General features: G+C 50.1%; 2 protein-coding genes across 7 annotated transcripts in view; one reads left to right on the forward strand and one right to left on the reverse strand.

The window, feature by feature from the left end:
* Positions 1 to 22,789, reverse strand: part of ARHGEF3 (Rho guanine nucleotide exchange factor 3) — a 353,349-nt gene extending 330,560 nt beyond the window's left edge. For 2 of the 5 annotated variants that reach the window (XM_009445683.5, XM_001173627.8), the window contains exon 1: positions 22,682 to 22,764. The gene's annotated coding sequence lies outside the window, so the exon portion shown is untranslated. Of the gene's footprint in view, positions 1 to 22,002; positions 22,241 to 22,681 lie in introns of those variants that run through there. The other 3 variants (XM_063805891.1, XM_009445681.5, XM_063805892.1) reach the window with 3 other exon arrangements.
* Positions 514 to 17,721, forward strand: SPATA12 (spermatogenesis associated 12). Of its 2 annotated transcripts, XR_008547270.2 has the most exons (4): positions 514 to 784; positions 1,837 to 1,944; positions 3,316 to 3,444; positions 16,798 to 17,721. XR_008547270.2 is itself a non-coding variant. In XM_003309839.4 (2 exons), exon 2 carries the CDS (start codon positions 17,127 to 17,129, stop codon positions 17,697 to 17,699), a length of 573 nt encoding a protein of 190 aa, XP_003309887.1. In that variant the 5' UTR covers positions 662 to 784; positions 16,798 to 17,126; the 3' UTR covers positions 17,700 to 17,721. The 2 variants fall into 2 exon arrangements, 1 of the variants encoding a protein (XP_003309887.1); XM_003309839.4 differs by lacking the exons at positions 1,837 to 1,944; positions 3,316 to 3,444 and having other exon boundaries at positions 662 to 784.
* Positions 22,790 to 23,787: the final 998 nt, after the last annotated feature.

Here is a 23,787-nt window from a genome sequence, read left to right on the forward strand (position 1 = left end):
GAGGTTGCAGTCAGCGGAGATCATGCCATTGCACTCCAGCCTGGGCAACAAGAGTGAAACTCTATCTCAAAAATAAAAATAAAAATAAATAGATGAAGTGAGGGACAAGGCATGGTGGCTCACACCTGTAATCCCAGCACTTTGGGAGGCCAAGGCGGGAGGATCACTTGAGCCTAGGAGTTCAAGAGCTGACTGGGCAACATAGCGAGACCCCATCTCTATAAAAAATTTTAAAATTAGCTGGGTGTGTGACATGTACCTACAGTCCCTGTGGGAGGATCTCTTGAGCCTGGGAGGTCTCAAAAAAAAAAAAAAAGAACTTAGCCCAGGGCCTGTATGCAGCAAGCACCTAAATGGTATAGCTGCTGCTACTCGGGTTATCAAAAAGGAGCTGCAAAAAACTCCAGGTTCTGCAGGAGAGCCCTCCCAAGAACCTGCCCAGGAAGTGGGTACACCTGTCCCCACCCCCACAGTAGGAGTCAGAATCAGGGACTGGAAGGGATGGGGTTCCTGGAGGAAGCTCACAGCAGCAGCAGCCTCTGAGTCACAACTCAGCCCCTCCCTGGCATATCCCTTTGTTTGCTGGGAGTTGAGCTGTGACTCACAAAGGCTCTGGTCCCGGGCTGGGCCCATGTGACCCAGGGTCCTGACTGCCCTGCCCACAGTCACTGAGAAAATTCTTTGTGCAGGCTCACCTTCCCCTCATCTCCCCCACTCTTCCTGATCCTGCAGCGTCAGATCCCAGCCTGCAGTATCAGACCTCAAAAGGAGCCTCTGGTGTCTTGTGAGTAGTTTACCAGTCGCCCCCCCACCCCCACCCCCGAAACACACACACACATGGGCACACACCACCACCACTTCTTTTTTGGCCTGTGCCTGTTTTTTCACTGTGCTACATTTTGACATAACTTCAATCTATAAAGAAAAAGTCCAGGAGAGTCCAACTCCTCTTATACTCTTTTTTATTGTGGTAAAATATAATATAAAACATACCACTTTAACCATTTTTAAGTGTACAGTTCAGTGACATCTAGCACATTCACCATATTGTACAACTCTTACCATTATCCATTTCCAGAACTTTGTTGTCATTCTAAACAGAAATTGTGTACCCATTCAGCGGTAACTCCTCCTGCACCTGCCCCTCTCCCAGCCCCTACTGTATTAATACTTCTCTCTCTAAACTTGCTATTCCAGGTACCCCCTGTAAGTGTCCTTTTGTGACTGACTTTTCTCATGTAGCATAATACTTTCATGGCTCAGCATGTTGTAGCATGTGTCAAAAATTCCTTATTATTATTATTTTTTGCAATGGGGTCTGGCCCTGTCATCCAGGCAGGAGTACAGTGGCACGATCATAACTCACTGCAGCCTCAAACTCCTGGGCTCAAGAGATCCTCCTATCTTGGCCTCCCAAAGTGCCAGCATTACAGGTGTGAGCCATCTCACTCAACCAGAAATTCCTTCCTTTTTAAGGCTAAATAATATTCCATTGTAAGTACATACCACATTTTGTTTATCCATTCATCTGTCAATAGACATTTGTATTATTTTTACCTTTTGGCTATTGTGAATAACGCTGCTGGGAACATGGGAATGCAAGTATCTGTTTGGATCTCTGCTTTCATTTCTTTGGGTATATACCCAGATTTGGAATTGCTGGACTATATGATACCTCTATGTTTAACTCCTGTTACACTTTTAGGATTCTGGCAGCCACCACAGCTAACTCTCAGTGAGCAGTCTCTCATCCTGTGTTACTCACCACTCTAAGAATTTTTATTAACTCATTTAGTCCTGAGGTGTGGTATAATTATTTTCATCCCCATTTTACAGACAAAGAACCTGAGGTGAGAGAGGTCCTCCTTCTCAGATGGCAGCATCAGCATCTGAGCCCGCACAGGTTCAGATTTAAATTGTTTCTCCGGTTGTGACAAAAACAAGGTGCTGCTCTGCCTACAAGCATTTTCTGCCCTGAATAATGCCTTTGGGAGGGTTTCCACATCTTTTCTTGCTCTGGACTAAGGATCAAGTAAAAAAAGAGAGTGGGGCAGGGATGCTCCACTGGATTGGATCTGTCTAGACTCACTGCTAGCAGTGAGAAATCCAACTCCATCTAGATGGGTGAGAAGGGGGATTTGTAGGAAGATCCCTGGAGCAGCTCAAACAGTCATGTGACTAGATCCAAAGGCAATGTGCCCAACCCTCCCCTCGCAGCTCCACACTCTGGGCCTGTCCTCACTGCTCTAGCGCTGGGTGAGTGCCTTCAAGCACCTTCTCTGCCACTTCTGAGTGGGTTAGGATGACCCTGAGGAAGCCCACAGCCTGGCAAGGGTGGCTTGTGTCTAGCTCCAGACCGGCTACCACAGCCGAGGGGAGGGGAACCATGATAGGCCCAGCCAGGACCACAGCCCCCACTCGGGCTCAGGCTAGGCTCAGGAGCATGGCGGCGGGGGCGGGGGGGGTGCTCAGGAGCATGGGGGAGCCTTTCAGAGAAGAGGGAAGGAAGCAGGGCAAGTGCCCAGCACAGATGCTGCGTAATCTACAATAGCAAAAGATTGGAAGCTGCCCAGTAGTACTGAACAAAACAAGGTCAAATAAAGCTGCTCTAGCCACTCAGCAAAACACTATGTAGCTGTTTAACAAGCAGGAATATCTGGTGGGAATGACAGGACTCGCTGTTTCTCTGTCTACACACATGCACACACACACACACACAACAAACATGCACACACACATACATACACATATGTAATAATTCACAGGTAAGAAAAATATAGGCAAGAATTATATCATAATAGAAGAATCAAATGGCTTTTAATCTGTTTACCAAACTTTTCTTTACGGGTTCAACAAATTATTGTCTGTACCAGGCAAGGCACTGGGGACATGACAGGGAACACAATAGAAGAAAAATCCCTGCCCTCATGGAATTTACATTCTAGTGGGGGAGGCAGATGACAAGATAAATAAGCAAAATACACCTTATATTGGATAACGATAGTGTAAGGAGAAAAAGCAATGAAGGCAAAGGGGAAGTTGGGATGCAGTGGTAACGGTTTAGACACGATGACCAGGGAAGGCTGAAGGAAATGAGGGACCAAGCTCTGCAGATATTGGGAGAGGTGCATTTTGGGCAGTGGGAATAGCAGGTGCAAAGGCCCTGAGGTGCCCACGCAGGGAACAGCATGGAGGTGATGTGGCTAGAGTGCGGTTATGAGGGGGAAGGGCAAACTAAGAGAGGAGTCAGAGAGGAAATGCAGCCAGATCACATGGGGCCTTGCAGCCACCCTAAAGGCTTTGGCTTTATTGCAGTGAAATGAGAGCTATTTGAGGGCTTTGAGCAGAGAAGTAGCCAACCCTTCAGAAGGTTCCCTCTGACTCCGAGTTGAGAACAAGCTGAAAGGAGGTAAAGGCAGAGGCTTGGAGGCCGCAGTCATTCAGGTGAGAGGGGAGAATGACCTGGAGGGTGGTAGGAGCGGGAGGGGAGCAGTGGCCACTCTCCAAGTATATTTTGAAAAAATACACAGTGGGGTCTTTTGACAAGTGAAGAGAAGAGAGATACAAAAGTCAAAGATGACGCCCCAGGCTTTGGGCCTGAGCAACCAGGAGGTTGGGGTGCTCCTTAACAGAGATGTGGGAAGAGGATAAGGAGAGTCAGGCATCCTAGAAGCCAGGTGAGACAAGGCTTCGAGGAAGAGAAGGTGACCAACTCCATCAAACGCTGCTGGTAGTCAGGAAGGATGGCAACAGAGAACAGGCCATTGGGATGAGCAACCAGGCACTCACTGGAGACCTTGGTAAGAGATATCTGGGGAGAGGGGAGTGGAAGCAAAGCCTGCCTGAAATGAGGGGCTCAAAAGAGAATGGGATAGCAGCATCATTCACAATAGCCAAAAGGTGGAAGCAACTCAGTGTCCATGACAGATGAATGGTTGAACAAAATGTGGCAAATGCATAGAATTGAATAATATTCTGCCTTAAAAAGGAGGGAAATTCCATGCCAGCTGTGCTGGCTCACGCCTGTAATCCCAGCACTTTGGGAGGCCCAGGCAGGGGGATTGCCTGAGCTCAGGGGCTCGAGACCAGCCTGGGCAACATGGCAAAACCCTTTCTCTACCAAAAATACAAAAAAATTAATTGGGCATAGTGGTGCATGCCTGTAGTCCCAGCTACCTCGGAAGCTGAGGTCAGAGGATTGCTTGAGCCTGGGGGGTAGAGGTTGCAGTGAGCTGAGATTGTGCCACTGCAGCAATCAGTGACAGAGTGAGGCCCCGTTTCAAAAAACAAAACAGAAAACCAAAAACCAAGAAGGAAATTCTTTCTCTTTTTTTCTTTCTTTTTTTTTCTTTTTTTGGAGACAGGGTTTCCTTCTGTTTCAGGCTGGGATGCAGCGGCAAGATCACGGCTCACTGTAGCCTCAACTTCCCTGACTCAAGTGATCCTCCTATCTCAGCCCCCAAGTAGCTGAGATTACAGGTGCATGCCACCACACCCAGCAAATTGCTGTATTTTTTGTAGACAGGGTATCACCATGTTGCCAAGGCTGGTTTTGAACCCCTGGGCTCAACGTCCGCCTCCTCGGTGCTGGGATTACAGGCATGAGCCACCATGCCCAGCCCAAAGGAAGGAAATTCTGACACATGTTACAACATGGGTGAACCTTGAGCACATTATGCTGAGTGAAATAAGTCAGTCACAAAAGGACAAATACGGCATGATTCCACTTATATGAGGTATCTAGAACAGTCAAATTCAGAGACAGAAAGTAGAATGCTGGTCTCCAGGGACTAGGGGCAGGGGGGAATGGGAGTTACTGTTTAATGGATACAGTGTTTCAGTGTCACAAGATGAAAAGCTCTGCAGATTGGTTGCACAACAATATCACTATACGCAACACTACTGACCTGAAAACTTAAAAATAGTCAACACAGTAAATTTTACGTTATGTGTGTTTTATCACAATTTTTTGAGACACAATAGAAGGCAAAAAATTAGTAAGTCCAGAAAATTATTTCAAAAAGTTTTGCTCTAAACTGAAGAGAAATGGGTGTATAACTGTAGGGAGAAGTAGGGTGGAGAGAGGGTTCTGCTGTTTTTAAGTTGGGAGAAATAACTGCATGTTTATTTGCTGATGGGACCAATCCAGTAGGCCATGCTCTTAAATGTTGAAATTACTTGCAAAAGGCCGGGCGCAGTGGCTCACGCCTCACGCCTGTAATCCCAGCACTTCGGGAGGCCGAGGCGGGCAGATAACTTGAGGTCAGGAGTTCGACACTAGCCTGGCCAACATGGTGAAACCCTATCTCTACGAAAAATACAAAATTAGCCGGGTGTGATGGTGTGCACCTGTAGTCCCAGCTACTAGGGAGGATGAGGCAGGAGAATCACTTGAGCACAGGAGGCAGAGGTTGCAGTAAGCTGAGATTATGTCACTGCACTCCAGCCTGGGCAACAGAGCAGGACTCCATCACAAAACAAAAAAAAAGAAATTACTTGCAAAAGAAAAACTGTATTTTAGGATGATAAATATTCTGGAACTAGTGGTGATATCTGCATTACCGTATGCATGTGCTAAAAAACAGACTGGGTACTTGAAAAGGGTCAATTTTGTGGTATGTTAATTATACCTCAATAAAAATAAAAGCTATAATAAATGTTTAATGTCTTCCGAATACCATGTTCTCATACAGGCTGAGTTCCCACCCAGGCAGCCCCAGATACCTACAGTTTCTGTGGCCAGTGACCCACCACAGCTATGTGGTAGCCTGCGGAACAGGAGAGGCAAGGTCATCCTCATTACGGCTGAGTCACAAATGCTGCATTAGCACACACAGCCCCCTACAGCTAGATCTACGGAGCATGCACCAATTTGTTGCAGATAAATGGCACCTTTTACTTAGGCCCATGAACTCTCAGGTCTTCAGTCTTAAAATGAAATCTAAGAGCTAGGCACAGTAATTCACACCTGTAATCCCAGCTACTCAGGAGGCTGAGGCAGGAGGATCACTTGAGGCCAGGAGGGCAACATAGTGAGACTCTGTCTCCAAAACAAAAAAAAAAAACCCTAAAATGTAAGAAAAAATCCTTTCAATCAGAACAAGAAACTCTGCACCCCCACTGCCAATCTGCCCACCCATCTGGTCCACCTGTAATTGCAAGAGAACAAGGGAGGGACTTATTTTGCAGTCAATCAAAGGGGAGGGAATTCTTTCCGAAATGTTCTCCTATCTGTACCAACAGCACACTTCCACTTCCAACCATTACACTTTTCCTTTCTTTCTTTTTTTTTTTTTCTGAAACAGAGTCTGACTCTGTCACCCAGGTACAGTGGCACGATCTTGGCTCACCGCAACCTCCGCCTCCCAGGTTCAAGCGATTCACCTGCCTCAGCCTCCCAAGTAGCTGGGATTGCAGGCACCCGCCACCATGCCTGGCTTAATTTTTGTATTTTTAGTAGAGACGGGGTTTCACCATGTTGGCTAGGCTGGTCTTGAACTCCTGACCTCAAGTGATCCATCCGCCTCGGCCTCCCAAAGTGCTGGGACTATTGGCGTGAGCCACCGCGCCCAGGCTTTTGCCTTTTTCCTTTCTTCTGAACAACCTCAAACAGTATTTTACCCACTGTGATGATTAATTTTATGTGTCAACTTGGCTAGACCATGGTAACCAGCTATTTGGTCAAACATTCTAGACATTTCTGTGAAGGTATTTTTTAGATGAGATTAACATTTAAATCAGTGGACTTAGAGTAAAGCAGATTATTCTCCATGATGTGGTGGGCTTTATCCAATCAGCTATAAGCCTTAATAGAAAAAGACCCACCTCCCAGAGCAGGAAGAATTCTACCCAGAGAGCCTTTGGGCTCACTGCAACTCTTCCCTGGGTCTCCGGCCTGCCAGTCTACCTTGCTGATTTTTGACTCACCTGGCCTCCACAATCACATGAGCCAATTCCTAAAAATCAACCTCTCAATAGATAGATGAGCGATTGACTGACACACATCCTGTTGGTTCTGTTTCTCTCCAAACCCTAATACACACCCAAAATAAGTGATTTTCCAATAGAAATTGTCTGTAAGGACCTGTACTTGCATGAAATTTCAAGTCACCAGATAAATGAATAAAAATATATTTTTTAAAAACCACAAAATATGGCAACCCAGAAAGAATAACATTTGTCGGCCAGGCGCGGTGGCTCACGCCTGTAATCCCAGTACTTTGGGAGGCCAAGGCGGGTGGATCACAAGGTCAGGAGATCGAGACTATCCTGGCTAACACGGTGAAACCCTGTCTCTTCTAAAAATACAAAAACAAAATTAGCCAGGCGTGGTGGCGGGCAACTGTACTCCCAGTTACTCGAGAGGCTGAGGCGGGAGAATGGCGTGAACCCAGGAGGCAGAGCTTATAGTGAGCCAAGATTGCGCCACTGCACTCCAGCCTGGGTGACAGCAAGACTCTGTCTCAAAATAATAATAATAATAATAATAATAATAATAATATTTGTCTATATACTGATCAAAGCTATCATAGTAGATATATTTGTTTTCAAATGCAACTTTAGGGTGGGTGCAGTGGCTCACACCTGTAATCCCAGCACACTGGGAGGCTGAGGCCAGAAAATCACTTGAGGCCAGGAGTTTGAGACCAGCCTGGGTAATACAGAGAGACCCAGTCTCTACAAAAAATTTAAAAAATTAGGGAGAGAAGGACTGTGTGGTAGATAGAGCTCCCTCTCCCCTCTCCCCTCCCCCCCTCCCCTCTCCCCTCTTTCCACGGTCTCCCTCTGATGCCGAGCCGAAGCTGGACGGTACTGCTGCCATCTCAGCTCACTGCAACCTCCCTGCCCGATTCTCCTGCCTCAGCCTGCCGAGTGCCTGCGATTGCAGGCGTGCGCCGCCACGCCTGACTGGTTTTCGTATTTTTTTGGTGGAGACGGGGTTTCGATGTGTCGGCTGGGCTGGTCTCCAGCTCCTAACCGCGAGTGATCCGCCAGCCTCGGCCTCCCGAGGTGCCGGGATTGCAGACGGAGTCTCGTTAACTCAGTGCTCAATGGCGCCCAGGCTGGAGTGCAGTGGCGTGATCTCGGCTCGCTACAACCACCTCCCAGCCGCCTGCCTTGGCCTCCCTAAGTGCCGAGATTGCAGCCTCTGCCTGGCAGCCACCCCGTCTGGGAAGTGAGGAGCGTCTCCGCCTGACTGCCCATCGTCTGGGATGTGAGGAGCCCCTCTGCCTGGCTGCCCAGTCTGGAAAGTGAGGAGCGTCTCTGCCCGGCCGCCATCCCATCTAGGAAGTGAGGAGCGCCTCTTCCCGGCCGCCATCACATCTGGGAAGTGAGGAGCGTCTCTGCCCGGCCGCCCATCGTCTGAGATGTGGGGAGCACCTCTGCCCTGCCGCCCCGTCTGGGATGTGAGGAGTATCTCTGCCCGGCCGCCCTGTCTGAGAAGTGAGGAGACCCTCTGCCTGGCAACCGCCCCGTCTGAGAAGTGAGGAGCCCCTCCGCCTGGCAGCCACCCTGTCTGAGAAGTGAGGAGCGTCCTCCCTCCTCGTCTGGGAGGGAGGTGGGGGGGTCAGCCCCCCACCCGGCCAGCCGCCCCGTCCGGGAGGTGAGGGGCACCTCTGCCCGGCCGCCCCTACCGGGAAGTGAGGAGCCCCTCTGCCCGGCCAGCCGCCTCGTCCGGGAGGGAGGTGGGGGGGTCAGCCCCCCGCCTGGCCAGCCGCCCCATCCGGGAGGCGAGGGGTGCCTCTGCCCGGCCGCCCCTACTGGGAAGTGAGGAGCCCCTCTGCCCGGCCAGCCGCCCCGTCCGGGAGGGAGGTGGGGGGGTCAGCCCCCCTCCCGGCCAGCCGCCCCATCCGGGAGGGAGGTGGGGGGGTCAGCCCCCCGCCCGGCCAGCCGCCCCGTCCGGGAGGGAGGTGGGGGGATCAGCCCCCCGCCTGGCCAGCCGCCCCGTCCGGGAGGGAGGTGGGGGGATCAGCCCCCTGCCCGGCCAGCCGCCCTGTCCAGGAGGTGGTGGGGGCGCCTCTGCCCGGCCGCCCCTACTGGGAAGTGAGGAGCCCCTCTGCCCGGCCAGCCGCTCTGTCTGGGAGGGAGGTGGGGGGGTCAGCCCCCGGCCTGGCCAGCCGCCCCGTCCGGGAGGGAGGTGGGGGGGTTAGCCCCCCGCCTGGCCAGCCGCCCCATCCGGGAGGTGAGGGGCGCCTCTGCCCGGCCGCCCCTTCTGGGAAGTGAGGAGCCCCTCTGCCCGGCCAGCCGCTCTGTCTGGGAGGGAGGTGGGGGGGTCAGCCCCCGGCCTGGCCAGCCGCCCCGTCCGGGAGGGAGGTGGGGGGGTTAGCCCCCCGCCTGGCCAGCCGCCCCATCCGGGAGGTGAGGGGCGCCTCTGCCCGGCCGCCCCTTCTGGGAAGTGAGGAGCCCCTCTGCCCGGCCAGCCGCTCTGTCTGGGAGGGAGGTGGGGGGGTCAGCCCCCGGCCCGGCCAGCCGCCCCGTCCGGGAGGGAGGTGGGGGGGTTAGCCCCCCGCCTGGCCAGCCGCCCCATCCGGGAGGTGAGGGGCGCCTCTGCCCGGCCGCCCCTTCTGGGAAGTGAGGAGCCCCTCTGCCCAGCCAGCCGCCCTGTCCGGGAGGGAGGTGGGGGGGTCAGCCCCCCGCCCGGCCAGCCGCCCCGTCCGGGAGGGAGGTGGGGGGTCAGCCCCCCGCCCGGCCAGCCGCCCCGTCCGGGAGGGAGGTGGGGGGGGTCAGCCCCCCGCCCGGCCAGCCGCCCCGTCCGGGAGGGAGGTGGGGGGTCAGCCCCCCGCCCGGCCAGCCGCCCCGTCCGGGAGGGAGGTGGGGGGGTCAGCCCCCCGCCCGGCCAGCCGCCCCGTCCGGGAGGGAGGTGGGGGGATCAGCCCCCCGCCCGGCCAGCCGCCCTGTCCGGGAGGTGAGGGGCGCCTCTGCCCGGCCGCCCCTACCGGGAAGTGAGGAGCCCCTCTGCCCGGCCAGCCGCCCCCTCCGGGAGGGAGGTGGGGGGGTCAGCCCCCTGCCAGGCCAGCCGCCCCGTCGGGGAAGTGAGGGGCGCCTCTGCCCAGCCGCCCCTACTGGGAAGTGAGGAGGCCCTCTGCCCGGCCAGCCGCCCTGTCCGGGAGGGAGGTGGGGGGTCAGCCCCCCGCCCGGCCAGCCGCCCCGTCCGGGAGGGAGGTGGGGGGGGTCAGCCCCCCGCCCGGCCAGCCGCCCCGTCCGGGAGGTGAGGGGCGCTTCTGCCCGGCCGCCCCTACTGGGAAGTGAGGAGCTCCTCTGCCCGGCCACCACCCCATCTGGGAGGTGTACTCAACAGCTCATTGAGAACGGGCCATGAAGACAATGGCGGTTTTGTGGAATAGAAAGGGGGGAAAGGTGGGGAAAAGATTGAGAAATCGGATGGTTGCTGTGTCTGTGTAGAAAGAGGTAGACATGGGAGACTTTTCATTTTGTTCTGTACTAAGAAAAATTCTTCTGCCTTGGGATCCTGTTGATCTGTGACCTTACCCCCAACCCTGTGCTCTCTGAAACATGTGCTGTATCCACTCAGGGTTGAATGGATTAAGGGCGGTGCAAGATGTGCTTTGTTAAACAGATGCTTGAAGGCAGCATGTTGAGAGTCATCACCACTCCTTAATCTCAGGTACCCAGGGACACAAACACTGCGGAAGGCCGCAGGGTCCTCTGCCTAGGAAAACCAGAGAACTTTGTTCACTTGTTTATCTGCTGACCTTCCCTCCACTATTGTCCTGTGACCCTGCCAAGTCCCCCTCTGCGAGAAACACCCAAGAATGATCAATAAAAAAGAAAAAAAAAAAAAAAAAAAAAGAAACTCAAAAGAATGCAACTGTTTGTCTCTTTTCTATCTATGACTTGAAGGCCTCTTCCCTGTTTCAAGTTGTCCCACCTTTCTGGGCCAAACCAATGTACATGTTACATGTTTTGATTGATGTCTCATGTCTCCCTAAACTGTATGAAACCAAGCTGTACCCTGACTACCTTAGACACATGTCGTCAGGACCTCCTGAGGCTGTGTCGCAGGCATGTCCTTAACCTTGGCAAAATAAACTTTCTAAATTGGTTGAGAAAAAAAAAAAAAAAAAAAATTTAAAAAATTAGCCGGCGTGAGACCAGGCACGGTGGCTCATGCCTGTAATCCCAGCACTTTGGGAGGCCGAGGCGGGCGGATCATGAGGTCAGGAGATCGTGACCATCTTGGCTAACACGGTGAAACCCCGTCTCTACTAAAAAAAAAAAAAAAAAAAAACAAAAAAATTAGCCGGGCAAAGTGGCGGGCTCCTGTGGTCCCAGCTACTCAGAAGGCTGAGGTAGGAGAATGGCGTGAACCTGGAAGGCAGAGCTTGCAGTGAGCCAAGATCACACCACTGCACTCCAGCCTGGGCAACAGAGCAAGACTCCGTCTCAAAAAAAACAAAAACAAACAAACAACAACAAAAAATTAGCCGGTGTGGTGGCATGCACCTGTAGTCCCAGTTACTCTTGAGGCCAAGGCAAGAGGATCACTTGAGCCCAGAGGACACTAGACACGCATAGGGTAACTATTGTTTCACCAAATAATTCAGATATGCATGCACACACACATACACACACACACACCAGGTTACCAGGTTGCAGTCTATGTTTTACAATAGGTCACAGTCAAAAACATGGGAGAAGCCACCATACTCCACCACACAATAAATGCTTAATAAAATTTGGTAGCATCATCATTCTTATCTCACTCTAAAAGGTAATTCGTTCATTTTCTTCATTAGCATTTATTATCACAATTAAATAGAGCTTCTAACACATTTATCAATGCTGCCACTCACTGCAGTGCTGTTTAAGAGTCATTGCACCTCCCTAAATTAACTTGCCAATTCTCTCGCCTCAAAAGGACTCAGGCAATCATTTAAATAATTTCTGACTCACAAAGCTGGCCAAGGATTAGCGAGGCCCTGCCCAGCCCAGAACACATGAAATGTGAGCGATTTGTTAAGAAAACCATTTGAGTTTGCAAGACTGCACAGGGCTTTTATAAAACTAAAGCCATGCTGGAGAGAAACAGTCCTCCCCACCCCCTTGGGAGATGTGTCATAGAGATAGGTCACACAAGGTCAGCCAAGCTGTACCTTCTGAGACTGGGCAGGAACTGAAGCGCCAAACCTCAACTGTGTAACGTGCTTCCTTGTTTTGGGGTTAGGTTATATCATTGTGTTTTTCCCCTAACTTTCCATGTGCACACACACGCACACACCCCCCTCATTAAAGGATGGAAACAAAATCCCTGTGAACTGCCGGTTCCAACAACTTAAATAAGGGAATCTGCTAAGGCAAAAGATCTGATTTTTTTTTTTTTCTGAGACCGAGTCTCGCTGTATCACCCAAGCTGGAGTGCTATGACGTGATCTGGGCTCACTGTAACCTCTGCCTCCCAGGTTCAAGCAATTCTCTGCCTCAGCCTCTCTCTAGTAACTGGGATTACAGGCACTCACCACCATGTCTGGCTAATTTTTGTATTTTTAGCAGAGACGGGGTTTCACCATCTTGGCCAGGTTGGTCTTGAACTCCTGACCTCGTGATCCACTCGCCTCAGCCTCCCAAAGTGCTAGGATTACAGGCGTGAGCCACCACGCCTGGCCTAGATCTGAGATTTTGAAGACCTCAAAACATATATTCTATTGCATATAACTTTCTCTTCTCCCAGAAACAAACTAAAAACACAGTCCAAATTCATGCTTTTTAAAATTGCTTTTCTGAAACAACTGCAATAAATAACTCTAATATCTGTCTCTCAAACACACACGCACACACACACACACACACACACACACACACACATTGTTTGTTTAAAATGAGAGCTCCTCACCCCAGATGAGTTGAGGTATGAATGGATTTGAAGTTTCAAATGTAGTTTCCCAGGTTGTTCTTTAAGTTTAGAAAACAAGGTTCCAAGTGATACAAATATAGGCACTCCATTTTTTATTATTTCTTTCTTGAAAATAAAATCATGTATTTGTGCTGTGCCAAAGCATTACATCTGGAACACATAAGTACATGTCAGGGTGTAAACTAAGCTTTTTTTTTCTTTTGAGACAGGGTCTTGCTCTGTCGCCAAGCTGGAGTGCATTAGTGTGAGCACAGCTCATTGCAGCGTCAAACAACTGGGCTCAAGCTATCCTCCCACCTTAGCCTTCCAAGTATGTGGGACTACAGACATGTGCCGTCACACCCAACTAATTTTTAATTGTTTTATAGAAATAGAGTCTCACTTTGCTGCCCAGGCGGGTCTCAAACTCCTAGCCTGAGGCAATGCTCCCACTTCAACCTCCCAAAGTGCTGGGATTACAGGCATGAGCCACTGCGCCTGGCCTAAACTAAACTTTTAATATGTGATATTACTCCCTTTTTATTTTTATTCCATTCTTCAAACTATGATGTGAGTGAATTGGGGGTGAGGGGCAAAGATTGTTTTAGCAGCAGAACTCTTTCCTCAAATGAAATTGTACCCCTTTGCCCAACAGATAAAACAAGATAAAATGGAGCCTGGCTTCAATTCTCCTACCACCACCTGGTGCCTCCAGGGCTGTGGGGTCTCCCAGTTCCCACCACACTTCTCCAGGCATGAAGCAAGGGGTTATGGGAGTATCTTAGAGATCTCCATCCCATCCTTAGCATGAAGGAAAGCCAGATCTGTCATATGTGTGTCCAGGTGCCAGATGCACTCCCATTTCACAAATTCAGGAGTTAAATGTCTTACCCAAGCCTTAAATTAGACACTACAGTATACTGTGTTACTTTCTTCAAAAAGGAAAGAGACATTTACATCCCTGGAGTTTTGTCTGTGCAGTTTGATGGATGGGTTCCAGAGTGCCTACTCAGCAGACTCAATGACTAGGGAAGCTGAGTGAGCAGTGCCACCAGCAAAAAGGAATTTAGGTTCCACAGTTAATATTGTTAAGATGGCAAAACTCCCCAAGTGATCTACAGAGTCAATGCAACCCCTATCAAAATCTCAGGTCTCTTTTTGCAGAAACTAACAAGCTGATCCTAAAATTCATAGGGAGATCCAGAACAGCCAAAATAATCTAGAAAAAGAAGGTCAGGCTGGGCACAGTGGCTCACACCTATAATCCCAGCACTTTGGCAGGCCAAGGTGGGAGGATTGCTTGAGCCCAGGAGTTTGAGACCAGCCTGGGTAACACAGCCAGACCCAGTCTCTACCAAAAATAAATAAATAAAAATTAAAAATTAGCTGGGTATGGTTGCACACATCTGTAGTCCCAGCTACTTGGGAGGCTGAGGTGGGAGGATTGCTTGAGCTCAGGAGGTCGAGGCTACAGTGAGCAGTGATCATGCCACTGCACTTCAGCCTGGGTGACAGAGCAAGACTCTTGTCACAAAAAAAAAAAAAAAAAGAAAGAAAGAAGGAAAGAAAAAAGAAAAAGAAGGACAAAGTTGGAGGATTCATACTTCCTGATTTCAAAACTTACTACAAAGCTATAGTAGTCAAGACAGTATAGACAGCAATACTGGCATAAGGATAGACATATAGATGAATGGACTAGAATTGAGAATGCAGAAATAAATGCTTACATTTATAGTAAATTGATTTTTGACAAGAGTGTCAAAACAATTTAATGGGGAAGAAGAGTCTTTTCAACACATGGTTCTGGGACAACAGGATTTCCATATGCAAAAAATGAAGCTAGACCCCTACCTCACACCACATACGAACATCATATCAAAACAGATCAAAGTTCTAAATCTAAGAGCTAAAACTATAAAACTCTTATAAGAATATATAGGCATATGGCCGGGCGTGGTGGCTCATGCCTGTAATCCCAGCACTTTGGGAGGCTAAGGTGGGCAGATCATGAGGTCAGGAGTTCCAGACCAGCCTGGCCAACATGGTGAAACCCCGTCTCTACTAAAAATACAAAAATCAGCTGGGTGTGATGATGCACACCTGTAGTCCCAGCTACTTGAGAGGCTGAGGCAGGAGAATCATTTGAAACCGGAAGGTGGAGGTTGTAGTGAGCCGAGATCATGCCACTATACTCCAGCCTGGGTGAAAGAGCAAAACTCCATCTCAAAAAAAAAAATATATATATATATATGCCTTAGGCATAAGTTTTCATGACCTTGCATCAGGCAAAGGTTTCTTACGTATGACACCAAAAGCACAGGAAACCCAAGAAAAATAGATAAATTGAACTTCACCAAAATTAAAACCTGGCACTTCAAAGAACACCATCAAGAAAGTGAAAAAATAACCCACAGAATGGGCAAAAAATACTTTAAAATCATAGCTGATAAGGAACTGAACTCAGAATATATAAAGAACACTTACAACTCAATAATAAAGAGACATATAATCCAATTTAAAAATGGATAAAAGACCAAATATACATTTCTCCAAAGAAGATACACAAATGGCCAATAAGCACATGAAAGAAGGCACAACATCATTAGCCATCTGGGAAATGCAAATCAAAGTCACAATGATATGCCACTTCATACCCACTTAGGATGGCAATAATCACAAGATGGATAATAACAAGAGTTGATGAAGATGTGGAGAAACTGGAACCCTCATGCACTGCTGGTGGGATTGTAAAACAGTGCAGCCACTTTGGAAACAGTTTGGCAGTTCCTCAAAATGTTAAGAGTTACCATATACCTAGCAATTCCACTGCTAGATATATATTCAAGAGAAATAAAACCATATGTCCACAGAAGTTTGTATATTCTTCCCTGAGGAATGGAAGAGCCAGGGCAGGTAAAAGAGAGGAGAAATGTATACGGTCAAAGAAAACACTCTTGGACATAACTAAATGGGAAAACATTAGTTGTTAGCACTGTCCAGGCCAAATAAAGAATTAAAAAAAAAAAAAAAATAGGCCAGGTGCAGTGGCTCATGTCCGTAATCCCAGCACTTCAGGAGGCCGAGGTGGGAGGATTGCTTGAGCTCAGGGGTTCAAGACCAGCCTGGGCAACATGGCAAAACCCTGTCTCTACTAAAAATACAAAAAATTAGCCAGGCGTGGTGGCACATGCCTGTAGTCCCAGCTACTAGGGAGGCTGAGGCATGAGAATCACGTGAACCCAGGGGGCAGAGGTTGCAGTGAGCTGAGATACCACCCTGGGCAACAGAACGAGACTCTGTCAAAAAAAAATAAAATAAAAAAAATAAAAATAAATAAAAACAAGCCAGGCGTGGTGGCTCACTCCTGTAATCCCAGCACTTTGGGAGGCCAAGGTGGGTGGATCACGAGGTCAGGAGTTCAAGACCAGCCTGGCCAAGATGGTGAAACCCCATCTCTACTAAAAAATACAAAAATTAGCAAGGCGCAGTGGCAGGCGCCTGTAATCCCAGCTACTGGGGAGGCTGAAGCAGGAGAATCACTTGAACCTGGGTGGCACAGGTTGCAGTGAGCCAAGGTCATGCCAGTACACTCCAGCCTGGGTGACAGAGTGAGACTCTGTCTCAAAATAAATAAATAAAAGAAAAAACATCAGTTGGTAAGCAATACATACAAAATGAGCCCATTATGTTCGTTTTCAAAGATACTCACAGGTACCCATGCCTGTGTGAGTAAACAAAAGCAAGAGAAATCTATGCCCAGTTGATCACAAACATTCTCTCTGGAAGCAAGCTTGGGATGGGGAAGGTGGAATTTTATTTTTTACTTTTTTTAAAAAATATCTCAGCATATTATACCTGTAATTACTTTTAACTCTACAACTTCTGATATGTTTACATTTATGTTCAATAAGAATATAATCAGGATTTCTTATTTATGTTTCTAGCCAAAAGGGAAGGAAAGAGAGAGAAAGCCACTGGAGTTGGGCAGCGTGGGAAGCTGTGAAAGTGGGCAAGCGTGAAAGAGCTTCCAAGTAGTGGAAACAGCAGAAGCAAAGATGTGAACATGGGAAAACCTCTGCAGTATCTGGGTGACTGTGGGGTTTGGCTCTGTTTGAGCACCCGGGGATGATTGGTGGTGGGGTGTGGCTGAAGGTGAATTGGAACAGTGCACTCAGAGCCAGGTTGCAAGAGTGCTGCATGCTCCTCAGGGATTGGCTCCGGCCAAGTGCCCCAGCCTCCTTTTCTGGAGAATTCTGTTTTTGACTTGGGCCCCATGTCCAGTTCTGCTCTGACTTGTGGGTCCACCTTAGAAAAGTCAGGAGACACCTGGGAAATGAAGGCACTAGACTCTTCCAGACTCGTTCCATGGCCACCCAGAGGCCTTGGGTCATCCACCCAACATCCCAACAAACCCCACTGTGCACTGGCATCATGCCAGGGTCCAGGTGTTCTGCCAGGAGCAGCCTCTGCCCTCCCAGAGCTGATATTTCAGGGGGATGTGCGCCAAAGTGAGACCTGTCAGAGATATTTACAAACAGCCATCTCTCTTGACATCGCTGTATCCCAAATAAATCTTCTGGGAAGACCCTCTTCACCTCCAGCTCTCCTGATACAGCAAGGCAGTTGTGAGCAAGTTATTCATAACTCTACACCTCAGTTTCTTGGTATGGAAGATGGGGATAATGAGAGGACCACAGGATGGTTGTGGAGACTGTATGAGGATATGGATGCCGAGCCCAGTAGCACAGGGTGCAGCCGTTCAAACCAACTGACATTTATTGAGGGCTGCTTTGTCAGGTCCCTCTCTACAGTATACTCCAACACACACATACACACACATCTGTAATCAATAATAATCCTGCAACATCTGAGAGTCTGGCAGCTGTTTGTCTGGGCCTTTGCACATGCTATGCCCTCCCTTCCATCCCCCACCCCCACCAGGGGTGACTCGTAGCCATCCCTTTCTGCATCTTCTTAGATATCACTTTTTCCAAGAAGCCTCCCTGTCACACTTCCCCAATATCACAGATGAAGAAATCAAGACTCAGAAAGGTTAAGTTACTGGCACAAGGTCACACAATCCAGATCTCATACTCTTAGCCCCCCGGGAACCTTACACTGTATTAAATGACATCAATTGATCAATCAATCGATCAATCAATGAAAGAGTGGGAGGCATGCATCTCCTGATCCCTGATCCTATACATTTTCATCTCTTTATTGTTTCTATCAAAGCCTGCTAAGTAATTACTTTCCCTCTGGGTGAGTGCCACTAGGTGATGAGGTGAGGTAATCAAATGACATAGAAGAGGAAGGAGTCCACTGCCAGGGTAGGTGCAGTGGAGCAAGTCTTACAATGTGCAGGATTATAACTCCAGCAATGACCCCTAGGCTCATGCTCATTCCCCAGGTGGCAGTTTCAGAACACATTGCTCAGGTCTCACCCTGTAAATGTAGGTACCAGCCTTCTAGTTGACCATCAGAACACACAACGCCAAGATCTTACTCCAGCCACCTGCCAGGACCTGGAGGGCAGGAGGAGAGTTCTGCCTACATTGTCTCATTTTCCCTCCCCTTCTGCAGTGAGATAGACCATGTCCAGTGCTCAACAGTTGACTGGCCACACTGGGGAGTTTGACCACAACCTTGGGCTCCATATGCATGGAATGAGGTTGCATGCAATTGTCCATGAGGCTGCTCCCTCATTTGTCTGGGTTTCTGCTCCAATGCTATCTCCTCAGAGAGACCTTCTCTGACTAAAGCCAGCTCTGCCTCCATCCCATCACTCTGGATCTCCTTCCCCAGTTTCATCTCCATTACACTGGCCACTCTCCCTCACATCTTATTACTGATCTAGTTGTCTACTGTCCATCACCACCACTGGGATGTAAACTCCACAAGGGAGGAATGCTGTCAGTTTCTTTGACTGCTGTGTGGTCAGTACCAGGGCAATGCCTGGCACAGAGTAGCCCTCTCTCCCTAAATGTTTTTGAATAAATGAAATAAATGAGCTAAGTGGCTAAGACATGTGTAAATACAACCTCAATTAGGAACAGTCTTGCCAGTCCTCTTTTTTTTTTCTTCTTTTTTTAAGAAAAAAAAATGGGCCCGGCATGGTGGCTCATGCCTGTAATCCCAGCACTTTGGGAGGCCAAGGCAGATGATCACTTGAGCTCAGGTATTCAAGACCAGCCTGGGCAACATGGTGAAACCCCATCTCTACAAAAAATACAAAAATTAGCTAGGCATGGTGGTGCATGCCCATAGTTCCAGTTACTCGGGAGGCTGAGGTGGGAGGATCGCTTGAGCCTGAGAGGCAGATGTTGCAGTGAGCCAAGATCACGCCACTGCATGCCAGCCTGGGCAAGAAAGCAAGACCCTATCTCTAAAAAAGAAAAAAGAAAAAGAAATGTGTACCCATTTTCATAACTGAATAAACAATTTTCATCAAAGTAAAGAAGAAAGCAAAGCTTGTCACCAAACCTCTCCACAGCAGACCTCACACCACCCATCATGCTGATACTATCCCATGAAGAAACTGACTGAATAGATTAGAATTATATATTAAAAAACTTATTTTCAGTTGAGTTTCAACCTGTGCAAGCGAAGTGATATGAATTAAAGAATATTTGTACAAACCATTAAGAAAATGGGTCCAAGGATTAATTTTCTTTTAAATATAGCTAGGGTTGCTTTAATAAATTGATTAAGGAATGATACAGAAAAATCCAGGAAAAGAACAAAAGAGAGAGAGCCCCTACCCACCCCCACCTCCAACCCAATGAGTTACAGGAGCCTGACAATACATAACTTGGCCTTGAAGGGTTACTAAACTATGGCAATGGCCTTTCTGCTTCATGCTTCTTTGCCTCAGACCCCCTCTGGTGAGACATGACTGGGCAGCATACTAAGTTCTGGTCAGGGGCTCAGGGACCTTAGTTATGGCAGAGAAATTTAGAGATGGATATTGATGAATGCAGGATAGTCAGAACACGAAGCAGACCATAAGGACTAGAATGATAGCATGCAGGAGGCCACATCTCGTCCTCATCAGCGTGGTACAGGGACTACATCTGGTTCTCTGCCCCCTCTCCTCCAATGGTTCTCTGTCCCCTCTCCTCCATTGGTTCTCTGTCCCCTCTCCTCCAGTGGAACAGGCTATTGCAGGAGATGACAAGTTCCCTGTGCCTAGAGGATTCAAGCTTAGGTTAAACAGTAACTAGGAAGAGGTGTTGCAGAGGTGATTTAATCTGGAGGTGAAAGTATGCTACATCAATGGTCACTTTCAACCCTGAGCTCCTGACAAGCAACCAGTTCCTTTACATTTCACTACTCTCCAGACTCACCTCACTTCAGTCAATGGGTGTTCATTCACTCAGGACAGTTATTGTGCACCCGCAGTATGCCATGGACCAGGAGTCAGTAGTGAACAGGACAACACACCTCTGCCCTCTTGAATCCTACATTCTCCTGGGTGGATGCACACAATAAACCTATAAATCAATGTATGAATAAGATCATCCCGGGCAAGCTCTATGAATAAAATACAAGAAAGAGTGTGATAGAAACTAATGGGGGAGGGGCTGCTTTGGACAGAGTGGTCAGAAAAACCATCTGTACAGGGGAGACATCTGAGCAAAACGGCAAGAAAGTGCCTGGCATGGAAGAAGTGATGCTAGGTTGAGGGAACAGCGTGTGCAAAGGCCCTGAGAAGTCTTCTGAAAACTTGAACTCAAATGTTCATGAATTGCATCCCAGCCTAAAGGTCTCACCACAGGCCAAAAGTCCCTAACCTCACAGCCTGCCTCTCTTTCCCCTAATTGACCAAGTCAAGGCTGACCTGTATTGCCCACTGAAAAGTGTGTTCTGGGAGGGGGCACAAAGGGCAGCCCCCAGTTTGTAGGGAATTGAGATGTAACAGGGGGCAAGAACCTCCACTTTCCTACCAGAAGTTCAGAGTCCACTTTCCTGGGGCACAGGCCTCATGGAAAATACAATGTAAGGGGAAACCTCTGGAAAAATAACTGTGCTTCAAGTGCCTCGTGTAGATTTCAGGACGTTCCGTGGGGCTCCAGGTTCAGAGCTCTTATCTGTGGAGATTCAGAAGACAGAAACTAAATTGCCAAAAAGAAAGATACCAAATGGGTGCAGCCCAGGAAAACTCTACAGATGGAGGGGGCAATCTGCTAGAAATGAATGAATGTGGGAGAAGGAGACAAGATCAGGTCCCTGGACCCTTAAATAGACTCCCACACTCACAGAGACTAGACAATGTCAGACTGTCAGGAGACCCAAGGCTTAAAAGAATCAAGTGAAATCTATCCACCCTCCCCCCAACCAAGAGGCAAACATTCAATCACACCCCAGAGCTTCCAGAGAAGGTCCAAGACCCCATTTCCCAACAGTGTCCTTGAAAAAGTTCATCTCTAATCCCACATTCTGAGATATACTTTGCACAAGGCTAGTTAGCCATAGGAGGTGTTACAGCAAAGCTCAAATTTCCCAGTGCGGAAGGGAACACCATGGCTACTGTGTAAACACCACCAGCTCCTTACCAGAAGAAGGGGAAGGAGCAACAGCCTGCACACCCACCTCATTGAGAAGCTAGGGCTGTGCACGCGCTGTTAGATGTCAGTGATAATAATCACAAGAGCAGCTAACACAGAGGATTTACCCTGCCCCAGTCAGTATTTTAAGCACTTTATCCCTATACAACTCTTTAAGGTTTGTACTATTATCATCCCCACTTTACAGATGAGAAAACTGAGGCATAGGTAAGTGAAGTAACTTGCCCAGGACTACACAGCTAAGACAAAGACCTAGCAAAGCTCCCCTTCTCCACACCCCAGGGAAGAAAGTGGTTATACCTGGGTAGTGCATGGAACGCTTAAAAATAAGTTTCTACCGGTACATTCAGGGCAACTACTGTCTGGCAGTTCTCGCGTCCTCGCCCAGTGCGGGAAGCAAGCCTGGGCCAGGCAATAAATCCAGCAAGCCGAGTCCTCTAAGAACAAGGCGCTCTGTTTCCGCAACATTCAAGCCCGTGATGGGGCCGCTGATAGTGCAAGAGCAGCTCTCCACCACCGCAAAGCCCAAGGGAACCCGTTTCCACTCGGCTCAATCAGCTTCCAGCCTCAGAAAACGCTCACCCGTCTATGGCTGCGAGGCACCCACGCTGACCTTAACCCCTTGGCGTCCTTCACCCTGGTGTCCTATCTCGGGATTTTCTGGCTGCTCGGTTTACAAGATGCAGACGCCGGGACAAGGGCCTCAGGCAGGCTGGGACGGCGCCCGCCGCCCGGAGCGCCCTGAGCCGGGCTCCCCCGCCGCGAAGTGACCCGCGGCCCTGTGAGCCGCCACCAGCAGCGCCCAACGCGACGCTGACCTGCGGGTGCCCCGCGGGGCTGGAGAAGAAAGTTGAGCGAAAGGGGCGCGTCCCAGGACAGGTGGCGCCTCCCTCCCCGGAAGTGGCTCCGGGAATTTTCGCTCAAGGGGCTACCCGGGGAACAGAGTCAGGGTCCCCAGCAGGAGCGACGGCTAGTCGAGGCTGGCGGTGGCACTGCCCACCTGCGCTGCGCCCAGTGCGCCCCCGTGCGCTGGGCGTACCCCAGACCAGGGAGCGCTCAGGGCCCGCCGGGGACGCCGAGACCTGGCGGGGTAACTCGGAGGTGGGAGTGGGGGTCCAGCTCGGGCACCAGGGCAAAGGAGGGACTAGACCGGAAGAGGGTCTCACTCCGGGACACCTAGCGGGGGTGTCCCGCCAAGGGGGTGTCTAGCCGGGGAGGGTCTAGCGGGGGAGCGGGTTTCCCGACTGCTTCCCGCACTCACCTCGACCCCCGCGCTGGTTCGGCCTCTCCAGGCTGGAAAACTCACCGCGGCTGCGGCGGCTGCGGCGGCGGCTCCCCTGGGCTGGGCGGGGCCGGGGGCGGGGAGGCCGGGCCGGCCACGTGGGCGGGAGGCGGGCCGGGGACCCCCGCGGGCGCCGGAGCCGGGCGACGCAGGACTTGGACGTGGCCACGCCCGGCCACCGCTCGACACCCCAGCTCCCCATGCACGGCCTAGGTCTACAGGGAGGCTAGAAAGAGGAGAGCGGAGACCCCAGGACATCCCTCCCCCGCCGCCACCTAAATCAGACTCAGGCGGAGAGAATTGACCGAGTCGGAGGAGGGGTAAACAGCCCTGCCCCTCGCTCCCACTGTCCCGCCAGAGAACGCGCCGCGGAAATCCCGAGGGCGGGTCGAGGGCCAGGTACCCGAGTGGGAGTGGACTCTCGTGCCGGGGTGGTAGGGGCTACCCTAGCGGTCCAGGGCCAGAGCCTGCACGCGGAGCCCCCACCCCCACCGCTGGGCTGATCTTGGGTGTGTCAGATCTTGCCCAAGCCTCACTTTCCTCCACGGTGGAGGTGAGAATGAGGACGAGCCTGGAGCTGCGTGAACCCCGGCGCCCAGCAAGCTCTCAGGAATCGCCGGCTTGTAGGTGGACGCAGAGCCTGAAAGTGAGGGGCCTGGGTCGTGCATGCGGAAATAAATATGGGACTCTAAATAAAACGAGTTTCTGCAGGCATTCATTCATTCAACAGATGAACGCCTACGGTCCTCACCACCTCTTAAAATCAGAAATAAAGAATGCCCCAGACTGTAGTTACTGGCTGGGCTCAAGAAAGTGTAAACCCTGATGCTAAAAATCAAAAATTCATCAGTTCCCCCCATGTGCCAGCGGTGCATTTTAGGTGCTTGATCGAAGTTAACATTAACGACAGCCTTTAAGGTGGAGGGCCTGTGCGGGCCCGCTTCTCAAATGAAGAAATCGAAGCTTAGCAAGGTGAAGCCAGCCCCCAGAGCCAGAGGATCACAGTCTGGCCCCTGTTTACAGAGGAAAGAGCATCAGCCCAAAGTACTAAGACTCTTGCCCAGGTGCAGGAACGGTGTGAGGGT

Source organism: Pan troglodytes, chromosome 2, assembly GCF_028858775.2.
Source record: "Pan troglodytes isolate AG18354 chromosome 2, NHGRI_mPanTro3-v2.0_pri, whole genome shotgun sequence".
NCBI classification, from domain to species: Eukaryota; Metazoa; Chordata; class Mammalia; order Primates; family Hominidae; genus Pan; species Pan troglodytes.

Excerpts from the sequence above, each read along its gene's own strand:
- SPATA12 (XM_003309839.4), top strand. The coding sequence starts at position 17,127 with ATGTCCAGTTCTGCTCTGACTTGTGGGTCCACCTTAGAAAAGTCAGGA.